A 20,043-nucleotide genomic window follows, 5' to 3' on the forward strand; every position below is an offset into this window, starting at 1 on the left:
CAGTAGTAGTGACTCTTTCAGAATCAATTTTATACTCACTTTCAATATGGCCTTCAAAGAGAGTTTGCTTTAGCCCTCTGCACTGATGAATTTCACCCTCCATGCTTACGTAAATAATTGGAAAAGAATATTAGATTTCTACAGCAATTATTACTGGTAGTTACATATGTTTATCTCAATTAGTACTGAATTAGAATCTGTAGACAGTCTCATCTCCTCTCAGCTACACTGATTTTACAATGAAATTGAATGACATTAGAATGGTACGATGAGGTAAAGAATATGAGGCAAAGGCCCAGTATGCCTTTGCTATTGAAGTTACAAACTTTTATGAGAGATATGACATAGAAAAAATAAAAATACAAAAATTAAAAAAAGTTGTTGTTATTAGTAATAATAATTTTATTATTTTTTCTTGCCTTTTTTTCAGTTTTGTTGAATACAGAAAATATGAACAACTGCAGAGATTAACTAGTTTACATGAATGACAGCTCTACTTTTTGGTTAAGGAAGACCATATGCTTTGCTAGATTTAAGAGCCCCATATAATTTTCTCCAGAGCACACAGCTATCTCAGAACGACATATATATTCTACATACATGGAATATCTGAATTTCAGCTGGCTGTACAGCTGAATTATATGTTGTCTGTAGAGTCTGCAAAAAGCCTCAAACATAACATCCAACCATGAGGTGCAACCCGAAAAAATTTAAAAGTCAAGGAAAAATAAAGTCAAGAATGTGGAACATACAAATAGCTGCAGTGTATGGAAACATATTTGCTGAGGTTTTCTGAAAAAGCTGTAGATGAATCAGTGAAAAATGCCCTGGAAAAAGGAATAAAAGGAAAGTATTAGATCTGATCTTTAAAACCAGACTGCGTGATACTTAAGAGCAGAATTGAACTGTAAAACCTCTGCATTTCACTAAGAGGCCAAGAAGAGAAAGTTAGAGTTAAAGGGGGATCCATGACCAGAAAGAAAATGCTGAGCAGGAAAATTTAAATCAAGAAGAGGAGACTGGAGCCTATCAATTTGCCTAGAACTACTTTGTTGCTAATAAAGAACTGACTTAAATATTGCTTGCTGAAATCAGTGTATTACATTCTGCAGCTATATGGTTTCTTGAAGAGTCAAATTGTCAGACAGTCAACTGAGAGAGAGAAAGAGAGAAGCAGCATGTTGGAGAGGAGAGTAGTTGTACAATATCAGAGACAGGGAAGGAGAATGCAGCTTTTATCTTGCTTTACTTTTTTCTGGCTTATAGTTTTCAGGTCCTTAGGAAATGGATTGAGAGTCTGTCCCCAAGGAAGTTTGCCCATGAGGACAAGACCACAGCAGGCGGCTGGAGCCCACGCAAATCCCCTCCTTAGACATGAGTCAGGTGATCCAGCCAAGCTCCCACATGGTAACTATCCATACAGGGCTGATGGTACCAGCACTACACCAAAGCACAACTGAATCACTTGTGTGAGTAATAAAAACTCAAAGACTGCTTTTGAAGTGCACTCTGAAGAGTCAGCCATATTTTCAAACCCAGGAACCTAAAATGTACCCTGGATAGTCACACAGGCTATATACCTTCAATAGGAAGGTATAAATTAGGTGCCAGGTAATCAGTCATCCACCTACTTAACTGCAAATCTTTCTCTGGCAAATCTTTCATCTTGACTACCAGATGTTGTCTTTTGTTCTCAGTCACATTGCGCCTGCAAATTGTCATTGCATGTATCTCATACACTGCTGTATGAGTAAATCTGACAGATACTATGCAAATATCTCCGATGGAAATCTGTTCTGAAAGATATTAAGAACGGCACATTGCTGCAGGCACCTTACAGCTATTACTTCTTGTGAAATGCTGCTGACATCTTTATCAATAAAAATGGAAATAAGAACCCTGAGTTGGCTGTGAGACTGCCCACCATAAGAAGGAGACATTATAATTAGAAAAGTGCAAATCATGCAAAATTTGAAGTGCATGAGGTTTGGTGACCCTCTCAAACTATATTTTGTTTCCTATAGCTGAAAATAAACCCCACATTTTATCCCCAAAGATTATTCCATTTAAAGCAAAATACATATTGCCTTTAGCTAAAGAAACCATGGAAAATAGTTTATTATCTGTAATAGCTTGGTTCCTAGAAGTTGCAACTCCGAACAAAAAAATTTTAGTCTTTGTATCTTCAAATGCTGCACTTGTTTTCTCCCAAGAGAAAGGATGATGTGCTACCCCAGGTTTTCACATCAAGGAAGTGAACTTTAGGCAAAATGGACAATAAGCACAAGGCTTTGTTCACTGTCACACAGAATCACAGAATGTTGAGGAATGTATGTACCTTAAAGATTATCTAGTCCCAAGTCCTCCATGTGCAGGATCACCTCCCACTAGACCGGGTTGCTCAAAGCCTTATCCAGCCTGGCCTTGAACACCACCAGGGTTGGGGCATCTACAGCTTCCCTGGGCAATCTGTTCCAGTGTCTCACCACTGTGACAGTAAAGAATTTCTTTCTCATATCTAGTCTGAATTTCCCGTCTTTCAGTTTGTACCCATTACTCCTTGTGCTGTCACTACGGTTCCTGATGAAGAGTCTCTCTCCGGCTTCCCTGTGGGCCCCCTAAAGGATAGGCGCAAATGTGGAAGGAAGTGTAGGGGCAAATGGCAGCTGGTGCTTTTGTATGTCACGCCGGCCTGACGTAGTCATGTGTAACCTCCCAAAACAAAGGACCCTCAGGAGCTGTCCCATTTCTTTCCTCTTTTCCCTCCAAGTGTCTGCACGTGCCCCGTTTGTCATTACAGGCAGAAACGCGGGTGTTGCTACAGGTGACACAGAGGTCGCACGCAAGGGCTGGCAGCATCTTCAGCTGAGCTGCCCGACGCAAACCACGAACTCCCCCACTTCCACTCCCACCTCCACTCCCACTTCCACTCCGGCACCGCCCATCCCGCGCCGCTCGCGCACGCGCCCCGCCCCCTGGAGCTCTCGCGAGGTTATGCTAACGAGCAGCCACCGCCCCGCCCCTCCGGTCCCCGCCCGCCCCGCGCCCTCCGGCTGGGCGGGTGAGCGCGCGCGGCCGCGGTGCGCTGTGGGATAGTGGCGGTATAAAGTGTACGCTCGGCGCGGCCGGGGCTGAGGGGGCTGGCGCGAGCGGGGCATGAAGATGGCGGACGCCAAGCAGAAGCGGAACGAGCAGCTGAAGCGCTGGATCGGCTCCGAGACCGACCTGGAGCCGCCCGTGGTCAAGCGCAAGAAGACCAAGGTGAAGTTCGACGACGGCGCTGTGTTCCTGGCCGCCTGCTCCAGCGGGGACACTGAGGAGGTGCTGCGGTTGCTGGAGCGGGGCGCCGACATCAACTACGCCAATGTGGACGGGCTGACCGCGCTCCACCAGGTCGGTGCGGGGCTGATCGAGGGGGGCCTGGCCGGGTCAGGCAGGCGGGGAAGGGGGGGGCGAGGCCGGCTGAATGTTTCCCTCGGCGGAGGTGGAGGAGGAAGGGGCCGGAGGCGGCCGCGCTCCCTCCGCTGGGGGGTGTCGGGGCGGGGAGGCGGCGGCGGGGTCGGGCTGGGACAGGCCGGAGGGGCCGGAGCCGAGCCCCGGGGCCGGCGGGGCTGCAAGGGCGGGAGGCTGCGCCCCCTCCCCGCGGGCCGGGCGTCGGAAGGGGCGGCTGGGCCTCTCCTCTGGCGGGGAGGAGGTGCCGCTGACCCCTTTCGCTTTCCCCTGTTGGCAGCGCCTCCCTTGGAGGGCCGGGGGCAGCAGGCCCTGCCCTGAGGGGGTTGCGGGGTCGGGGGCAGCTGCTCTCCGGCGCGGGGGGGTGATTGCAGGTGAGGAGGGCGGACTCGCTTTCCCCGCTGCCCCTTGCCTGGGATCCCGGTAGCAGTTCCCTGCGTCCCCCGTCTCCACGGTTCCGCAGCAGTTGAGCCGATTAAACCCCGCTCGTGTGTGCGAGCAGGAGTGGGGAGAGACGGATCATCTATTTCTCTCCGGTTTCTATGGGGAACCAGTGTTTTGTTCCTTATATAGAAACGCGTATCAATAAGAGGCTGCTTGTTTTCGTTACCGATGGCTCCCGCCGCAGTGGGAAAGCTGAACTTCAAGGGAAGCAGGGCTCTTACATTTTTCTTCCGTGCGTTGGAAAGTAGTAAAAAACCCAATCCATCTCGCTTTGTTCTGGTTGTGAGTATGTGGGAGGGGGTTGGTGCCGAGGGAGATAACTTTCACTTGGGCCGGGGGGGAATGGAAGGGAAACTGGCTATGGAGTTTCCTCAAAATGGATGCTTTGTGCATGTTGAACTTCATAGCAGTCTGATTGGAATCTCAAAACGTTAGCCAAATAAGGAAAGACTGTGGCAATCCGGAGATAATGCGGGTTTGCCTGAATAGTTTTTTTTCTCTAGAAGGCCAAAAGCTTCCACACAATATTAGATTCACTGAATATTTGGAAAACAAAAAATGATCTTTGACAGGCTAGCTTCTCATTCTTAATTTTAGAAGTTCTTCAGTAGTTTAAAAAAAAAATCTTAGTGATTATGAGGTGTAGGTTGATCAAGTAGAAATTTTCCCAAAATGATTAGGTGAGGTAGTTAGGATATTGTTTTTATGCAGCATTTTTCTCGCATAAACCAAAAATGAGATGGTTAGTTTATTTTCTGCATTCCATATAGATTTTTCAAGGGTGTGAGACTCTAGAAATATATAAATTGCCCTGCAATTATCCCCTCCTGAAGATAAAAGTTTCTATCACTCTTTGCTCTGTTTCCTGTGTATGAGTTGTCACTTGCTCCCCTGTAAAGGGTGTTGGTTTACTTTCAGTTGTGAACTGAACTGGAAGAATGAATGTGTGTTGTGGTTAAGCCTGTCAGCATGTTACTGCAGCACAGTTACCTGACTGCAGGCTAGCCTGTCACTTCAGTATGAGTTTTATGTATTTATCCTCCTCTAATCAAGTTATGATTGCTTCATGCTTCCAGGGAGCTCTGTACTAGAAGTCATACCTTAACTGGTTAGATCCTTGGGTCTGCAAGTTACTGTACTCCAGTGATTGGTAGTGATTCGTAGGAAAGGATGACGTTTGGCTGAACTCTATTGTTAGAATAAGAGATGGTGTTATCTCTCTTTACGAAGTCCAGATGGCATTTTCAAAATGTCTTTGATACTATAAACAACAAAGCTTTCATCAGGATAATTCAGCACTTATTCTCTCCTTTTTACCTGTAGTCAGCTTGCCATTTGGAAGGTAAAAGTTGAAGGGAACAGAGGCAAAGATTTACATCACTTCTAAAATTCTCACTCTCCCACCCCCTCTTTAGTGATACCACAGGGTCTTTTCTGCTTTTATGATATTGAAAGCAAATAAGAAGATCGGTTGTAAAGTTATAATCCTCTTGAGGCAGTCCCATAAATGAATGTTGCCTGTTGCTATTTAAGAAAAAGGCATATAACAAATCCCTGCCTATAACCAACTCTGAATGGTTTCACTTCATTATTATCAATAAATCTTATTTTCCTCTAGTATGCCATATAAAAGGTGCAAGTCAAACATGATGCAGTCTATAACATGGATTCATTTAATCAGATTTGGCTGCGGCATGAACAAAGCTGTGTCTGTTCTCAAAGGAAACTTCAGAAGCTTGTCATTCTTCCTCACAGTTTTGACTGACTGATGTCAGTTGTGTCAAAGTCCGTGTTGTTGTGTTTCAGACCGCTATGGTTTGCTGTTGCTTTGTGGGTTTTTGGTTGGTTGGTTTTTTTGTTTCGTGTCATCTGTCAGATCCCATGTAGATGTTACTGCTTCACAGGAATAAATTTATCATAGCAAAGAGAAAATGATTGTACCTCTTTGGGTTGTGTCTTTTTTTTTTTTCTTCCATCAATTTTTTTTTTGCAGTTATGGAGGGCAAATGCATGTGTCTGAAATAGCAATAGAGTTAAATATTTAATATACTGTTTAGCTTCTGATTTTCCTGATGCATATGGCAGTTATAGGAAGAGACTTCAGCTGTGTTTTCTTTTCCATGGCCCAGGTAGTTGGAAGTGCTGAGGGGGAAGTACCATTAATCCTGAAATTCTGATAGACTTCAGATCTGGTCTTTAGTGGAGCATCAAGCTTTTACTAAAGCCATTAGCTAAGCTTTTCCTTTATCAATGGGGTAGAATGCCATCACCATCAGAAAGCTTTATGTGGAATTGTTTCTCTTTCTGCATATGGGAAAGAAAAAATTACAGTTGACTTGGTAACTCAGTTGTGGAAGGGGGGGATTATATTTGTAGATACCTGCTTCATGTCTTGACACTGCCAATGAGTAATTTTGATTTATATTTGCATGTGCATAAATGAGGGGACTTGAGTGCATCGTATCTGAGGATAGGTCAATTAAATTTTTTTGAGATCTTGCAGAAGGGGAAAAACTTGTCATTATGTGATTATTATTATTCCTGTATGCAATGGTGTCAAATGTCACTTACTTTAAGAACTTGTTCTAGCACAAGTTCTCAGATTAGGCCTTTAGCACAAAGGACCAAACTGTGTGTACCATTTTTCTGTCTCAGAGATATGTGCAATGTAGGATATTGCAGCAGAATAATATGTACTCTGCTGCATAACCTGCATTTATATTGTGTGCATGTGTCTGGAAGATCAGAAAACTTACTTTTAGATTAGACCTTAAATTTACAATCAGATGTCAATGTTTACAATGCATTACTTTACTAGAAGTTGGTTTTCAGTGTTGCATTTGCAGACAGTTGTCATGCAGGATGAGATCTAACTTAAAGATAAGTGCAACTTTTCTAATCTCCTTAACAATTGAATGTAACAGGAACTTGAGACAAAAAAGAAGCCCAAAGGTGAGTTGTGACCTTGCAGGTTATTAGTTTCTGCAGAGTGGGGGGGGGTAAAAGTGTCATATTCTGAAATAATGTTAAGAAGAGATAATATAATATTTTCAATAAAACCTGGTCCCTTCGAGGGCAGACGTATTTCTTCAAAGCGATGTTCAGCTCTGTCATCCTGAAAGCTTAACACCTATCCTTCCTTCCTCAGAGTTTAGACTCTCTTCTGCTTTCCCTGGCTTCCATGAAAGAGGACTTGTTTCACTAGCTCTGAGTGGAATTTATTGCTTAGGTGGCTGAAAGTAGTTTATCTAGAAGTTATGTAGAGCTTTGTACAGGAAAGAGGAGCCCACCCTTTCTGGGCAGCACATGGGAAGGCTGTGTGTAGTAGGGAGGGATCACGATGTGGCCAGTTTCCTGGAAGCCTGGATTTCCTGTGCACGCTGCTCCACTGGGAGTATGGGATGTACACTGTGGAGTACCTGCACTCTCCTGATAAAGAAAGTGGCTGAGATTAGACTGTGCTTAGGTATAACAATTTATGCAGCCTGCTTTTTGACTGCCTTTATTCTTTGAGGCTGCTCAGACTTAGGAGATAGTAACCTGGTTTTTGACCTCATTCTCTCTGGTGAGAAGGTGAGTGCTGCAGCCTAATTCCACTACATAGCATGAAAAGAATATGTCCTGATCTTACTTCTTCCTAGGGAGGGTACTACTTTGGAGCTAAGATAAGGGAAATTGTCTTGGCTGTTTGTCTGTGGGGATCATCGAGTACCTGTAGGGGGTGTTACTGGTGAAGGCCCCTGCTCCTTGATGAAGGATTCATGTGCTCTCTTTTCGTCTGGACAAATACAGTTTACTTAAACAATATTCCTTAAAGTCTGTCTCTCTGTATCAAATAGTGGTTTTCTGCAACTCCTCAACTACTAAGCTGAATATGAAGGTCAGACTGTTTTACCAACATTTACGTAGCTACATATCAGTTTGCAGGCAGAGCAGTCTGCAGTGTTAAGTACAAGTTTTGATTTGATGCCACTGTTGAAGGACTCTGCTGCATTGATCCTTTGGTAGTAATTAAGGTGTTATGTGTTTCACTGAAATCTTCCCTTTTCTAACTGAGTAAGGACAGGTGTTGCTGTCTTAATATTTCCTTGAAAAGTTCTGTCAGGACTTCTGTTGGCATATTCTTAGTACTTGATATAGTAATGAGCATTGTTACAGTTGGCATCAACTGTCCTTGTTACAACACCCTTTCAAACACCGAGTGATACCAAAGGTACATAAAATCTACCAGCACTGGATCCGTTTGCCTTAGAACTTGAGAAGAGGGCATTAAGTCACACTGTTGGGATCCTTTTTGATGAATGATAACATGGATCATGTTTGAGCTGGGGCCACAGCATGTCAAGTCGTAAGAGCAAAGAACAGGTTGTTACAGTCTTAAATCTGTAAGGTGTTTGCATCATAGCAGCAGCACCCCAACAACCAAGGGTAAGGAAGGTATGGAAATAGCTCAGAGCTATCCTAGTAAAGTTGCACTCTTTTGGAGGGGAAGCAACCTTGCAATCACCAAATCTCCTAACGCTCTCATTGTAGATGTTCTACAACTGAGAATTTTGGAGAAATTTGCTAACCTTGTATTATTTTATCCCGGCTTTTTTTTTTTTTAAGTTTTCTGTCTGTGCAACAAAACACAGAGAAAAAGAGTCCTGAAATAATGGTAATATTGCCTTCACTTGGTGATTAGACTACAGAGGCATATTTGTTTAAAATCCCTTTTGTAATAGGAGTTGGTTCTTGTGTGGGCCATAGATCTTTCTCTCTGTAGTTACAGTAGCTAGGTTCAGATTGTACAATAAATACTTGTTAACTCTCTACTGATTTTGCCATCTAAGATTTTTTTTTTTTTACTCTTTGAAATGGAGGTAAGAAGAGGAGAAAAAAAGCTGTGATTTTTCATAATATACTGTAAATAGTGAAAATCTTAAATGCATTCAAAAGAATTGTGTTCTTTTTAGTGTTTTATAAAAGAAACAAATAACCCTCTCTTCACCTTTTTAAGTGTATTATTTCTGAGTGGTCTGTCAAGTCTGAACCTGGGATTTCTATGTTTTCTTTTCATTGCTATGGATATTTCTTGTACACAGATAGAATAACCCAAGTGAATTCTAGCATATAGAAATTATTAAAGTATTTAAAGCCAGTTTCCATGTTAGCGTAACTGACAGATTTCTTAAACTTGCTAGTCATGGGGGAAGAGTTCTACATTCCAGTGTAAGGATGAATTCAGCTGGTAGGGCTTTGGTGTTTACTGAAGCTAATGTTCAGGGACAGTTTCTGCTGGTCTATAGATATGAATTTCACCGTAGCATTATTGCTGCTTTTATAGTAGAGCTTTGTCTATGATTTTCTACATATTCTGGTTTCGGTATTATTAGAACACATTTTCATGATAAGTCATCAAAAAGCACCTTGTAAGAGTAGATGAGATGTGCTCTTTTATGTAAGAATCAAACTAATGGGAACATGGTTGAGTCAAGGCCTTTTTGATATTAGCTTTGTAGTAGCAATAATGCTATTTTTTACCAAATTACTGAATTTCAGTTAGCTAAATCTGAGGCTAGGAGACAGAAGCAGTCTGTATAAATCACTAGTACGGATACCACTTAAGTCTTCTGAGGGACCTGTATTCCAGGTTTAAGAATATATTAAATTTTAGTTGGAACAGATAATTTGACAGGGTCCTGTCCAGTTCTTTATTTGTTTATCGCTTTCCTCATACTCTCACTCTCTCAAAGTTATTACTTAGCCTAGTTAGACACTTGCTGCAATCCTCTCAAAACTTGAGAGCCCAATAATTGATAGCCTCTCTCTGTGTGATTGTGTCTCCAAAGGCTGGACTCACACCATGTGAAATTGAGGAACATGCACATATTCTGGCAAATGCTGAAATTTTATCCAGGGATATATTCAGATGAGTTGGATTTAGACCAACTAATATGCTCTGAAAGGAACGTGGTGGTAGTTTTGGACAACTGTAGCAGGAGTACACCTTTTCTGGAATTCTTGCAACCAAGAAATTGTAAATGATATCTTTACTGCTGTATTGTAGTATAAATATAGTTTATAACATGTAAGACATGCAGCATATGAGGACATTTGCCTAACAAATATTATATCAGTGCTCAACAATATGTTTTTCTTCATTGATCTGGGCAATGGTAAAATGCAGACTGGAGTTCAGCTGCAAGGCAGTGGAGCCATCCGTAAGCTGGGCAGCTTCTAATGCTGCTGGATGGGTGGTGACATTCCAAGCTCCTTTACTTTCCTATATGCATTCTTGAAATGACAGTCAATGGAAAGCATGGCATAAGAGTGGCAGCATTCCTCAGCTGTTTCCTTTCTAGTAGTTTCAAAACTGTAAGATAAAACAAGTAGGCAAAAGATGGTCAGGGTACTTGAGGGTATGGGGGAAGCATTGTTGGATTTTTTTTTTTTTTTTTTTTTTTTTTGGCAAGACCTGGTACCCAACTTTTCTGTTTTAGTTGTTTTTTGAGTTCACTGAATCAGCCTCTGTACTTATCCTGGAAACACTGAATCTTTTGATGGCTCTTTCACAAAACCAAAATTAGAGCAATATGATGAAGTTTTTGAACAAGACTGTTTCCCATTTATGCCTGTGTTAGCACTTAACAATAACAATTAACAATATATTTGTTAGACTAATGGCTTCTAAAGGTCTCTTAAACAGAGTGAAGAGTGGAGTTGGCTTTATAAAGAGGGTGAAACCCCTGAGAAAATCTTAACCACTAAATGTAGCCTCACTTTGGGGCTGCATACAAACTTAGGTTTGTCTTCAAGACTGCAAGTAAATAGTTCCTGTACTACCTTAATTTCTGAATATTTATATTTGGTCTGTAACTAGCACATAACCATCTATTTTGATACTAAATTATCTGTAAGCTGTGGTCGTTGGAAATGGTTCTAGCCCCTAAAACCTTCTATTTCACTGATGGTTTTTTTATCTTTTATTTTTAAATCAGTCTGAAATAGCCTTTGATTTATTTTCCTATGTTACGATTGTAATTCAGGCTCTTGAGTTCAAACTCTGACAGCTTGCTTTAATGTGACCAGTAAGCCAGCCAGTGGTGATTACTATGCAAGTTTTAGTTCTGGGGTGATTATTTGTTTAGTTTTGCAGTTTCTGTTTTGCCATACTGACAGTGAAGCTGGAAGAGTAGCCAGAGTTTTCTGTATACATACTTGAGTATTTGAGGTTTCCTGTACATCAGAGAATTATGTGCGAGTCTTGGCCTGTGTTGTGGATCTGAAATATATATATTTTCACATGAATTTCAGTTTCCTGGGGTTGTCCCAAGTTTTAACAAAGGTACTGTTTTTGCAGTATGTTCACAAATATATGCAATTATACATGAATAAGTAGGCTTAATTAAATGAATAATCTTAATGAAATCAATTAGTTTTCCAAAAGAGTGCCTCCCCATCCCAACAATGAAACAATCCAAAACTACTTGTATTATCTCCTCAATCAATTTGAATTTTTATTACCTTCCCTGTGTTCTATACAATATAAGTAACACTGCTTATTGTCATTGCATCAATAAATTATTTTTTAGCTAGTTATGAAAAGTCAGTGCTTTTAAGCTTGTTTTGTTAACCTGTTATTTGAAAATGCTTTTAAACCTGGTGCTTTAGGTTCTGAACTTGCTGCAAATTTGGGCAAAAATTATTGACCTTAGGTTTTAGTCAAAGTGAAAAGTGAAAGTTACGGTGACAGCATTATGTCTGTGGGCCAAATTTGGACTCTTGTTATTAAGGCACAATCTCATTTCTATGAAATTGTATAAAACAATGTCTTTAGAAAGCTTGCCAAATTTCACAATTTGCTACCACTTTTACTTTGTTCAATTACTGTAGCAAGTTGAATTATTTTAAGTCCTAACAATAAAGATTTTTTTTCATGAGGAGTCTGTGCTTTGTCTCCTACTCAGTAGAAAATGAAAGTAAAGTGTGTTACCTCTGAAAGAAGAATTTTTGTGTAATGTCACTTTCTCAGCTTCTGAGTGTAGCAGAGCAGAGAGGGTGAGTTGTGCTAACACGGACTGGCAGTGGCTTTTTGTGGATGAATTTCTCTGGACATGGCTTTCTGGTCACTCATTTTCTGCTTGCTTGCAGCCAGCCTAGCAAAATGCTTGGCACTTGCGTGTCCCTATAGCTATGCCTGAATATGTGTAACAGTGGTACTGGATACTAGCACTTGGATGGTGCAGTGCTTGTTGGGTATTGGTAGGCTTAGGAAGAGAAGCAGCTTTCCTCCACCTCTGCAAAGGAGTAACCTAACAGGTCTAGTGGCTCTTGTGCTTAACACTTCTAAAATACTTGTAAAATACTGAAGGTGGGCTTTGGCCTCATCTATCAAATATGACTCCGAAGAAGGCTTATGAAGTTACTGTATAAACCAAGTTTTACCTATAGCTGTATGTAAATATTGCAGCGGTGATTTTAAAACTACTATTTTTAAGGAAAATACAGAACAACTTGGTGTGAATGCCAGAAGATACATTATATATTTTATGTTTTATCAGTTAGCCACGTAAGATGTGGGGGTGGGGAGCTCTGTCTCGATTGTTTTCTCAGCAGTTAAAGAGATTGCTGTACTCTATAATACAGTAAAAAAGTGTTGATTGTAACTATAACAATAGCATTTGAAAGCTCAAGTGGCTCTTAGGACTTGACTGCTGCAAATAAATATTTTTAGAATTTTTTCTGCAAAAAGCCTACTCATATGAGAATCAGTGTACTGGTGAACAAGTTACCATAGCTTTCTGAAGCATGATCATTAGTATGTTCTGTGGCATAGGGAACATGGAAATGGGAGTTTTTCTGGATGTATATGGAGCAGTTCCTGAGAGAAGATCAACTGTTGGGTGTCAGCTTCAGTTTGACCTATAAAAACTTTACAAAAGCCAGAAAAACCTACAAAAACAAAATGTGTGATTAATAAGATGGTGGATTTTAAAAGCTGTTTGGCATCCTTTTTTAGAGTAAGTGACCTGCCATGTCAGGTGCATATGCTGGATTAAAACATAAAACCACAAAAGCTGTGGCATGGAAAAGCTTGCATGATAATATTCTTGTTAAAGACATTTTGCTTTTAAGTTGGTTTGTACGTGTTTGTTGTTTTTTTAATTTGATTTTTTTTTTTTTAAATTTGAGGGGGTTTTTTTTGTTGTTTTAAACAGCATATAAATTAAAAAGCATTAGTAAAAGTTGAAGGCATGCAAGCTATGGGGATTCAAAGTGAAAAACCAAACAGCACTAAATGTAACTTTCTATTAAGGAGCATTGGCATCAGAGCCATAGTTTCTTCAGTGACATCATTCATCATCAACTACTCAGAGATATGACTTGAAGAGCTGATGTGTAACTTCCCCCTTTTTGGAGATCCTCCAAGGACTTGGTATCTGAGCAGCTGTTTGCTTACCTGCACAAGTACTTAGTGTTTTCAAGACAGAAAATCTCATGACTGCATTTGGAAGGCTTTCTCTTAATTTCTTCTAGGATTTTGAGCACTTCTCATTTGTTCTCTGTAATTACCTAATATTATTTTCTATTGCCAAGATAAATGACTTAAATATGTGAGAATTTTCTTGGGTTTTTTTTCCCCTCTTCATTTTGCTTTGTCATGTTTTGCTGATAATGTATTTGGTAACATGCTTCTATTAATAACATGCATTCTATTAATACTTGGAGGGTGCTTATGCAGAACTTAAGTAACAGCCTGAATCAACTGATTTGGACTGCTTTATTGCAGCTTAAACTGCAAATATTACTTGGGTATTAAACTTTAGGTCAGAACCTTCAATTTCTAAAACAAATATGGTTTAAAATCTGGCTTCAGATGTTTGGCAGTTGAGCTCATGCATGATAGGCTGTAAAACTGAGGAGTGTCACTTAAGTAGGAGTGACATCACTGACTTTTTATCAATACACTTCTGTGCTTATCTTTAGTAGCTGTCCGTGATTCATGAGACCCATATTACATCGTACAGTTGCATAAGTTTCTCTTTTAAGAAGTTCTACTACCTAGAGGAAGTTGGGCATGGGGAGAGTACGATTCCCTCCTTGCTTGAAACACTGTATTCATACAACAACAATACTGTTGCCAGTTTAGCAGAGAATGCAGAGTGGAGGGAAGTTCTTGCTTACAAGACTATGCTAATACAGGATGAGTAGCAGAGAGATGGTGGTCTGCTGGAATAACTAGGCGAAGGTAATGTGTCTGCCCCACTTTCTTTGGGTGAGTGGAGGGGATGAGAGCAGCAACTAATTTGAAAATTACACCTGGCACAGTGTCTAAACTGAAAATTACAATAGGGCCACAAGCTACTGGCTAAATGGGTTGGTCTGTCATGCTGAGAAAATCCTCTCTTTAGCCATCAAGGCATGTGTTTCTGTAGTTGAGCCGGTGGTTCTGGCTACTTTGCTATCTTGGATTTGAATTGTGTGTTCTGATGCTTGTTTAACCTGGGGCTTTTGACTTGTCATCAGGCATCTCTGTCACAGAAAAGCAAGAATCAAAGGGAAGTGCTGCATCTCACTGAATGAGTGGAAAAGGTCAGATTGGACTGGTTACGGTAAAAGCTGTAGGAGCTGCAATATGAAGTAAAACTCACTGAAATACTCGTGCAGAAGATGCTATAGTTACAAGCAGCTATAGTCAAGAAAAGTTACATTTTTGCAATGGAAATAGATATCCCTTATCAGCAGGTATCAGGGGGTTATAGATTAGAGCAAACTCATAGTGATTTTGATTGTTTACGTAGCTTTAGAAGCATTTGGAGATGTCAAACTCTTTGATCTGTTTCACTTAAGGAATTTTTTGATTCTATCCCAAAGAGTGGTAGTGTATTTTTAAAACAGGCTGTTGTGATGGTTATGGTGTAAGTGTATATATTTTCCTCCCCTCCTACTTCGAGTGTAAGTTACATTCTATGGTTAATAGTTCTTAACATCTTGAGTGTCTTTGCAGCTATTAGGAGGAAATGTTTTCATGCCATGTAGTTTATTGACTCTTGTGGTATCTCTTGTGTTAAGGATCAAATATGGAGGTGTGCTGTAGAACCTAGATGTATTGTAGTGATGTAATAAACCTGTAATATCACCATGTCTTCATACTGTTTTTACTAGAGTTTACAGCTGCTAGAGTTACTGTATGAATAGTACAGGTGCTTAGGTTGTTAATAGCGCTCTTCAGCCATAAAACAAAGAGTTAAAATTTCGGCTTTAATTGTCTCTGAATCTTTGCAGTAAACTTCTACAGCATTCTTTTTGAGCTTGGGAATTCAAGTGAATGTCAGCAATATTTTTTTTTTTTTAGAAGAATGTTCAAATTGGCAAGCTTTAACTTTGTACTCTTCATTTTTTCATTGAGTTTGACCTGTGATTTCAAAATATGTCCCACATACAATGAAAGAATTCAGAATTTTTTGTATTGTCATAATTCAGTCATATATTATGCCCGTAGTTGTAACAACTTGTTCTTCCACCAAGTGCCATAAATCAGTAATCCTTTTTTTCCTGAGTTCTTTCAAAGGACTGTGGATATTCTGCACTTGCTAGTTGGCAAACATACGTTGAGTTGTACAGGCCACTCAATTTGGAGACAGAAGTCTTCGACTGCGTGAAGCCAAAGTCCTGACTCTACGTTACTGTGATATGGGATTATTTAATTTATAACTTCATCCAACACTTGAGCTAAAACTGCTAGAAGTAGATATAAAATTCTCCAGTAATAGCTGAATCTCAGTAGTAAAGTTCAGTGCAACTTTTGCCCCAGCTGAGGAAGTTCTAGTGCACTTGCTTTGATGAACTTAGATTTTATTTTGTGCAGGTACTGGCACAAGCAGCTCCTTCAGCTTGTAACCAGCTATGATGTGTAATCAAGTATAGCCAGATTGCTCTGACCTCCTGCAAGTTGGTCTCCTAAAATGGAAGTTATTCATTTTGCAGATGGAAATTGGAGCCAAGCAGCTCTGAATTCCGGGAGACAAATACCGAAGCAAATTCATAACTTTGTTCTTCTGTTCAACAACCAAATGACAGTTATTTGCCACTTGTTTTCAGTCTGTGATTCAAAGATCTTTTCTGTAAAGTCAGCAAATATTTGTATGAAGACAGTGCTTAATATCCAAAGTTTTTTTTGTTAGTTTGTTTAAATAAGTCTTTTTTTCAAAGTCCTCGCTTTCCCTAGCTCCTTCCTTTAAAACAACAAATTCTTGCTATTCCTCTGCCCTCACTTCTGTGGCTGCTGTTACAGGGAGTTTTGTTAATTTGCATTTAGTCACTTTTACAGATGAATGGCAGGAAAGTAGGATAGATTGCCAAATATGTGTGCACATTTTCATGCAGCAGTGATGCTGATTACCTGCAGTTGTAGAAGTTGGTGTAGAACTGCTGATATAAAAGGCCTATTAAAAGTGGCAAACTACATGCTTACAGATGGTAATTCCATGAATCTGTGCTCTGCTGTGGCTCGGTATAACTGTACTGTCTAGGTGAAAGGTTTACTGTTCCATGTGCGGTTTAGCTTTGGAAATAAGACAAAACCTGGGTGAAATTGTATTAGTGCTATGCTACTGTTCTGTGGTGTTCCCAGGGAACTACTTATTTAAATTTATAAAACCATAATTTAACTGTTGTAGAAATCTTTAGTCTTGTGTTGAAGTTTGCTGTATATTTCAGATTTTCATGGAGGCTTCCAACTAGCACTACTTCAGGTTTAGTTTTTGACAAAAATCTGACTTACAGGCAAAGGTAGAGCTGGAAATATATGCGGGCAAACTACCAAACAATTCTGCCAACATGTTCCCAAGGGTCCTACGTAAACTGGAAGAAAAATTATGCAGCCTCCTTAAACTGCAATCCTGGTAGCCATATTGAAACCTTGTCTTTGAAGAAAGAAGGATATTGTATTGTGCCCTAAGGCTGCAAAAAAACTAATACAGTGGCATAAATAGGCAAAATGGTAAGGATCTTTTCCCAATAGGCAGGTCACACTATAAATTCTTTTTGATGAAAAGTGCTTTCTTGGAGGACAGTTAAAAAGGTGAAAGACAAAGTAGAGCTGTGGTTTGATGAGAATTACTAAAAAAAAGTACTTCTACTGGTCCTTGAAGACAAAAACCTGCTATTGCACAGGTTTCACAACCTTTCGAATTTACCTCTCAAGGAGTAGACACTGAGCGTGGTACTACTTTGTTATGAGGTGGGCTGTATTTAAAGTATATAAAGTACCTTTAGATACTGGCTGTTGAGTACCTAGTGGAAGGCTCTACTACTTCTGCCACTGAAGTATCTGGAAGATATTTGTTTAACCTTTGTCCCTTTGCCTGAATACTTTTAAGTGAAACAAAAATGAGAGGGTTTTCTTTTACTTTAAAGATTTTTTTTTTTTTTTTACATCTGAGTTATGTGGCTTTTGATTTATAGGGTCTAAGGAATTCTGACTTCAAGTCCTTGGCCACAGAAGGCAAGTAAATATTTGGAGACAGGATACTTACTACAGTAGTGTACCAAACAGTCTTTTGTTTCTTCTATTCTGGTTGGCCTCTTTTTTTTTTTGTTTTTTTTTTTTTGTTTTTTTTTCCCCTTCCCAAGGCTACCCAAAGGAGAAGAATGACTTTTGCTCTGCACCTCTTTTAACTTTGTACATTTAGCCAACAGTTTTAGAATGCTGTTTGATATTATATTGGCCTTGATAGCTTGTAGTGTGGTCTTTCTTGTTTTAGTCAGTCCAGGCAAGGAGTTTCTCTCCAGTCTAAATGCAAGTATGCAGGCTTCAGTGTGCTGAGCAGGGTTGGCTTTGCTCCATCTATTTCTGGATGTAAGAGCTTACTTTTTTTGGCAGGTAGGTAGGCACGTGTTGTGTTGTAATCTTTCCACCTACTGCAAAGTTAGTCTGGACAGATGCTGTGTGGTCTTAGTTCCTGAAAAGTGTGATATGGAAGCAGGGAAACTACTGGAGAGGAGGAATGGCAGCAGCATACCAAACAGAAAAGGTTTGTTATGGAAAGAAAGTAACAAGTTTTGTTATAGCAAAGTATTCTTTGTTCTGCAAATGTAAAATGCAGTTGCTAACTTTCAGTGCTGTATAAGCAAGCAAATATTTATTTAATACATGTGTTATCTTGCATTACTTTCCTAGAGTTTTCAGAAATCTTATCTTAGATTGTCTTGACTTTTTTTTTTAAAAAGGACATGTGAACAGGTGAGTAAGAGAAGAGGTGGGGGCACTGGCTTGATGAGAAATGAGTTTGAAAAGGAGGTTTGTTTGTTTGGGTTTTTTTTAATGAAAGTATGGTTTAGATTGACTGCTTTGAATAATGATTCTTAGAATTGGATGCAGAAATTTAGATGCTCAGTATAGTTCTTCCAGGAGTATTGTTTGGGGAGATGGGGACTTTAACTGGTGTGCTAACTAATGCTTGTCTGCCTGTTTTGGGGTTTTTTGGTGTGGGGTTTTTTTTTCCTTTTTGAAGACTCTGCTGGTTTTTACTACACTCAGGCAGCTTTTTGGCTACTGAAGCTGAAATCTTTTCCAGAAAACTTGAATTGCTTCACAGATGTGGTTATAGATATTTCTGGAGGTCCTGGTGCATGTTTAGAGCTCCTGGGTGTTACAGTAATACAGGAACTTAAGTGGTAACTGCTGTACTCAATAGCTTTTCTCTCATGGTGTGCCTGACATACAGATACAGGAGTAATTCCTGATGAAACAGTGGCTTCACTTGTCCTAGGCTCCGTATAGACCCGTGGAGACATCGTTCCTGCTCTACAGTGCATCAGACTGGAAGATATGTATGAAGTTTGGCAAGGAAGAATACAATCAAATATATAAAATGTGCTTGCTTGCATTTTAATGTTGAATTCTTGTTGAAGAAAAATAAATTTTATTACTTATTATTCAGACATACGGTGTACTTCTTCTGTATCTGTATCTGTACTTCTTCTGTACCTGGTGAGTTGAGGGGCACTATAGTAATACTGGGGGGGGGGGGAATTGTCCACAGTTCCTGGGCTGTTTGATGTTTGCTTTGTGGTGTTTTGTTTGTTTTTTTCCTTATCTGATGAACTTAGAGTAGTTGGGTAGACATAAGTATTCAAAATTTCTTTTGAATGTGATAGAGTATCTTTCAACAGTCTATAGTTTTTTATAAGTTTTCATTTATGTAGAGCCAAGTTCCTAAAGTAATAAATTAAAACTAAATGGTTGGTTACCTTCTAGAAGTTGTGATGGTATAAATTAAGACACCTGGTGGCAAAAAAAAAAGTGCTTGAAATCCATCCAAAAGGTGTTAAACTGTTGCTATGTGTTACTTGATGGCAAAGAAGGCATGGGTTAAATTTTGTATATTGGTATTTAAGTATTGTAAAGTTTTTGGTTTTTTTTGGTTTGTTTTTTTTTTGTTTTTTTCTTTTTTAAGTAGATAGGCTCTTGCTTCAAGCTCATTGTAATTGTGAATTTCGGCAAATTTTATCTTGCTTTAACCACAGTTCTGTAGTTGTGATGTTCTGAACATACTTAGACTGAAAGCATCCAATAAAAATAAAGGTAGCTTGCAGTAATGGAAAAAATGACTCAGTACAAGTTGAGAACAGAAATTAGCCAAAAGGCAAACAGTAATCCTTAAAACAGCAGCTAAGTTTAAGCACTCCATAAACTAGATTTAAGATCATTCTGTTCTTCTGGTTTTCCAGTTACACGAGCACTTCAGTCGTAGTTCGTGTGTTATTTTTACTAAAATTTCCCATTTTTCCAAACCAATTTCATACTTGGGTGTACTTGTTTGAGGACCATAACCCAACACAATACAGTAATCTGAGATTAAGGTACAATTTAACTGAGGAAACTTATACCACACACTTCAAAATGACACCTGAAGCATAAGGGTGCTGCCAGTTCGTCTTCTGCCAATAGCTGCATATTTCTTTGGAGTAACAAGGAGGTTGCTGGTGACAAAAGGGCCATCAGCTGTTCAGCTTCTCTGGTACTAGTCTGCATGCCAGAGTTCTGAGATGTAGATCAATTTTCAAATGAAAGAAATAACCCATTTCCTTGTGAGCAAGACAAATCATGTATTGCAGTTCCATATTTAACCTTCATTTAGACCTCATATCTTCAGTTCAAGA

The 20,043-nt window shown here is 39.7% G+C and overlaps 1 protein-coding gene across 3 annotated transcripts in view; it reads left to right on the forward strand.

The window, feature by feature from the left end:
• Window positions 1–3,061: 3,061 nt before the first annotated feature.
• PPP1R12A (protein phosphatase 1 regulatory subunit 12A) overlaps window positions 3,062–20,043 on the forward strand; it is a 113,605-nt gene continuing 96,623 nt past the window's right edge. For all 3 annotated transcript variants that reach the window (XM_027747743.2, XM_039386694.1, XM_039386695.1), the window contains exon 1: window positions 3,062–3,393. In XM_027747743.2, coding sequence (XP_027603544.1) covers window positions 3,157–3,393 — 237 coding nt within the window. In that variant the 5' untranslated portion in view covers window positions 3,062–3,156. The remainder of the gene's footprint in view (window positions 3,394–20,043) is intronic.

This window comes from Pipra filicauda, unplaced genomic scaffold (assembly GCF_003945595.2).
Source record: "Pipra filicauda isolate LSUMZ 115617 unplaced genomic scaffold, ASM394559v2 scaffold4_size7858003_pilon, whole genome shotgun sequence".
In the NCBI taxonomy this organism is placed as follows: domain Eukaryota; kingdom Metazoa; phylum Chordata; class Aves; order Passeriformes; family Pipridae; genus Pipra; species Pipra filicauda.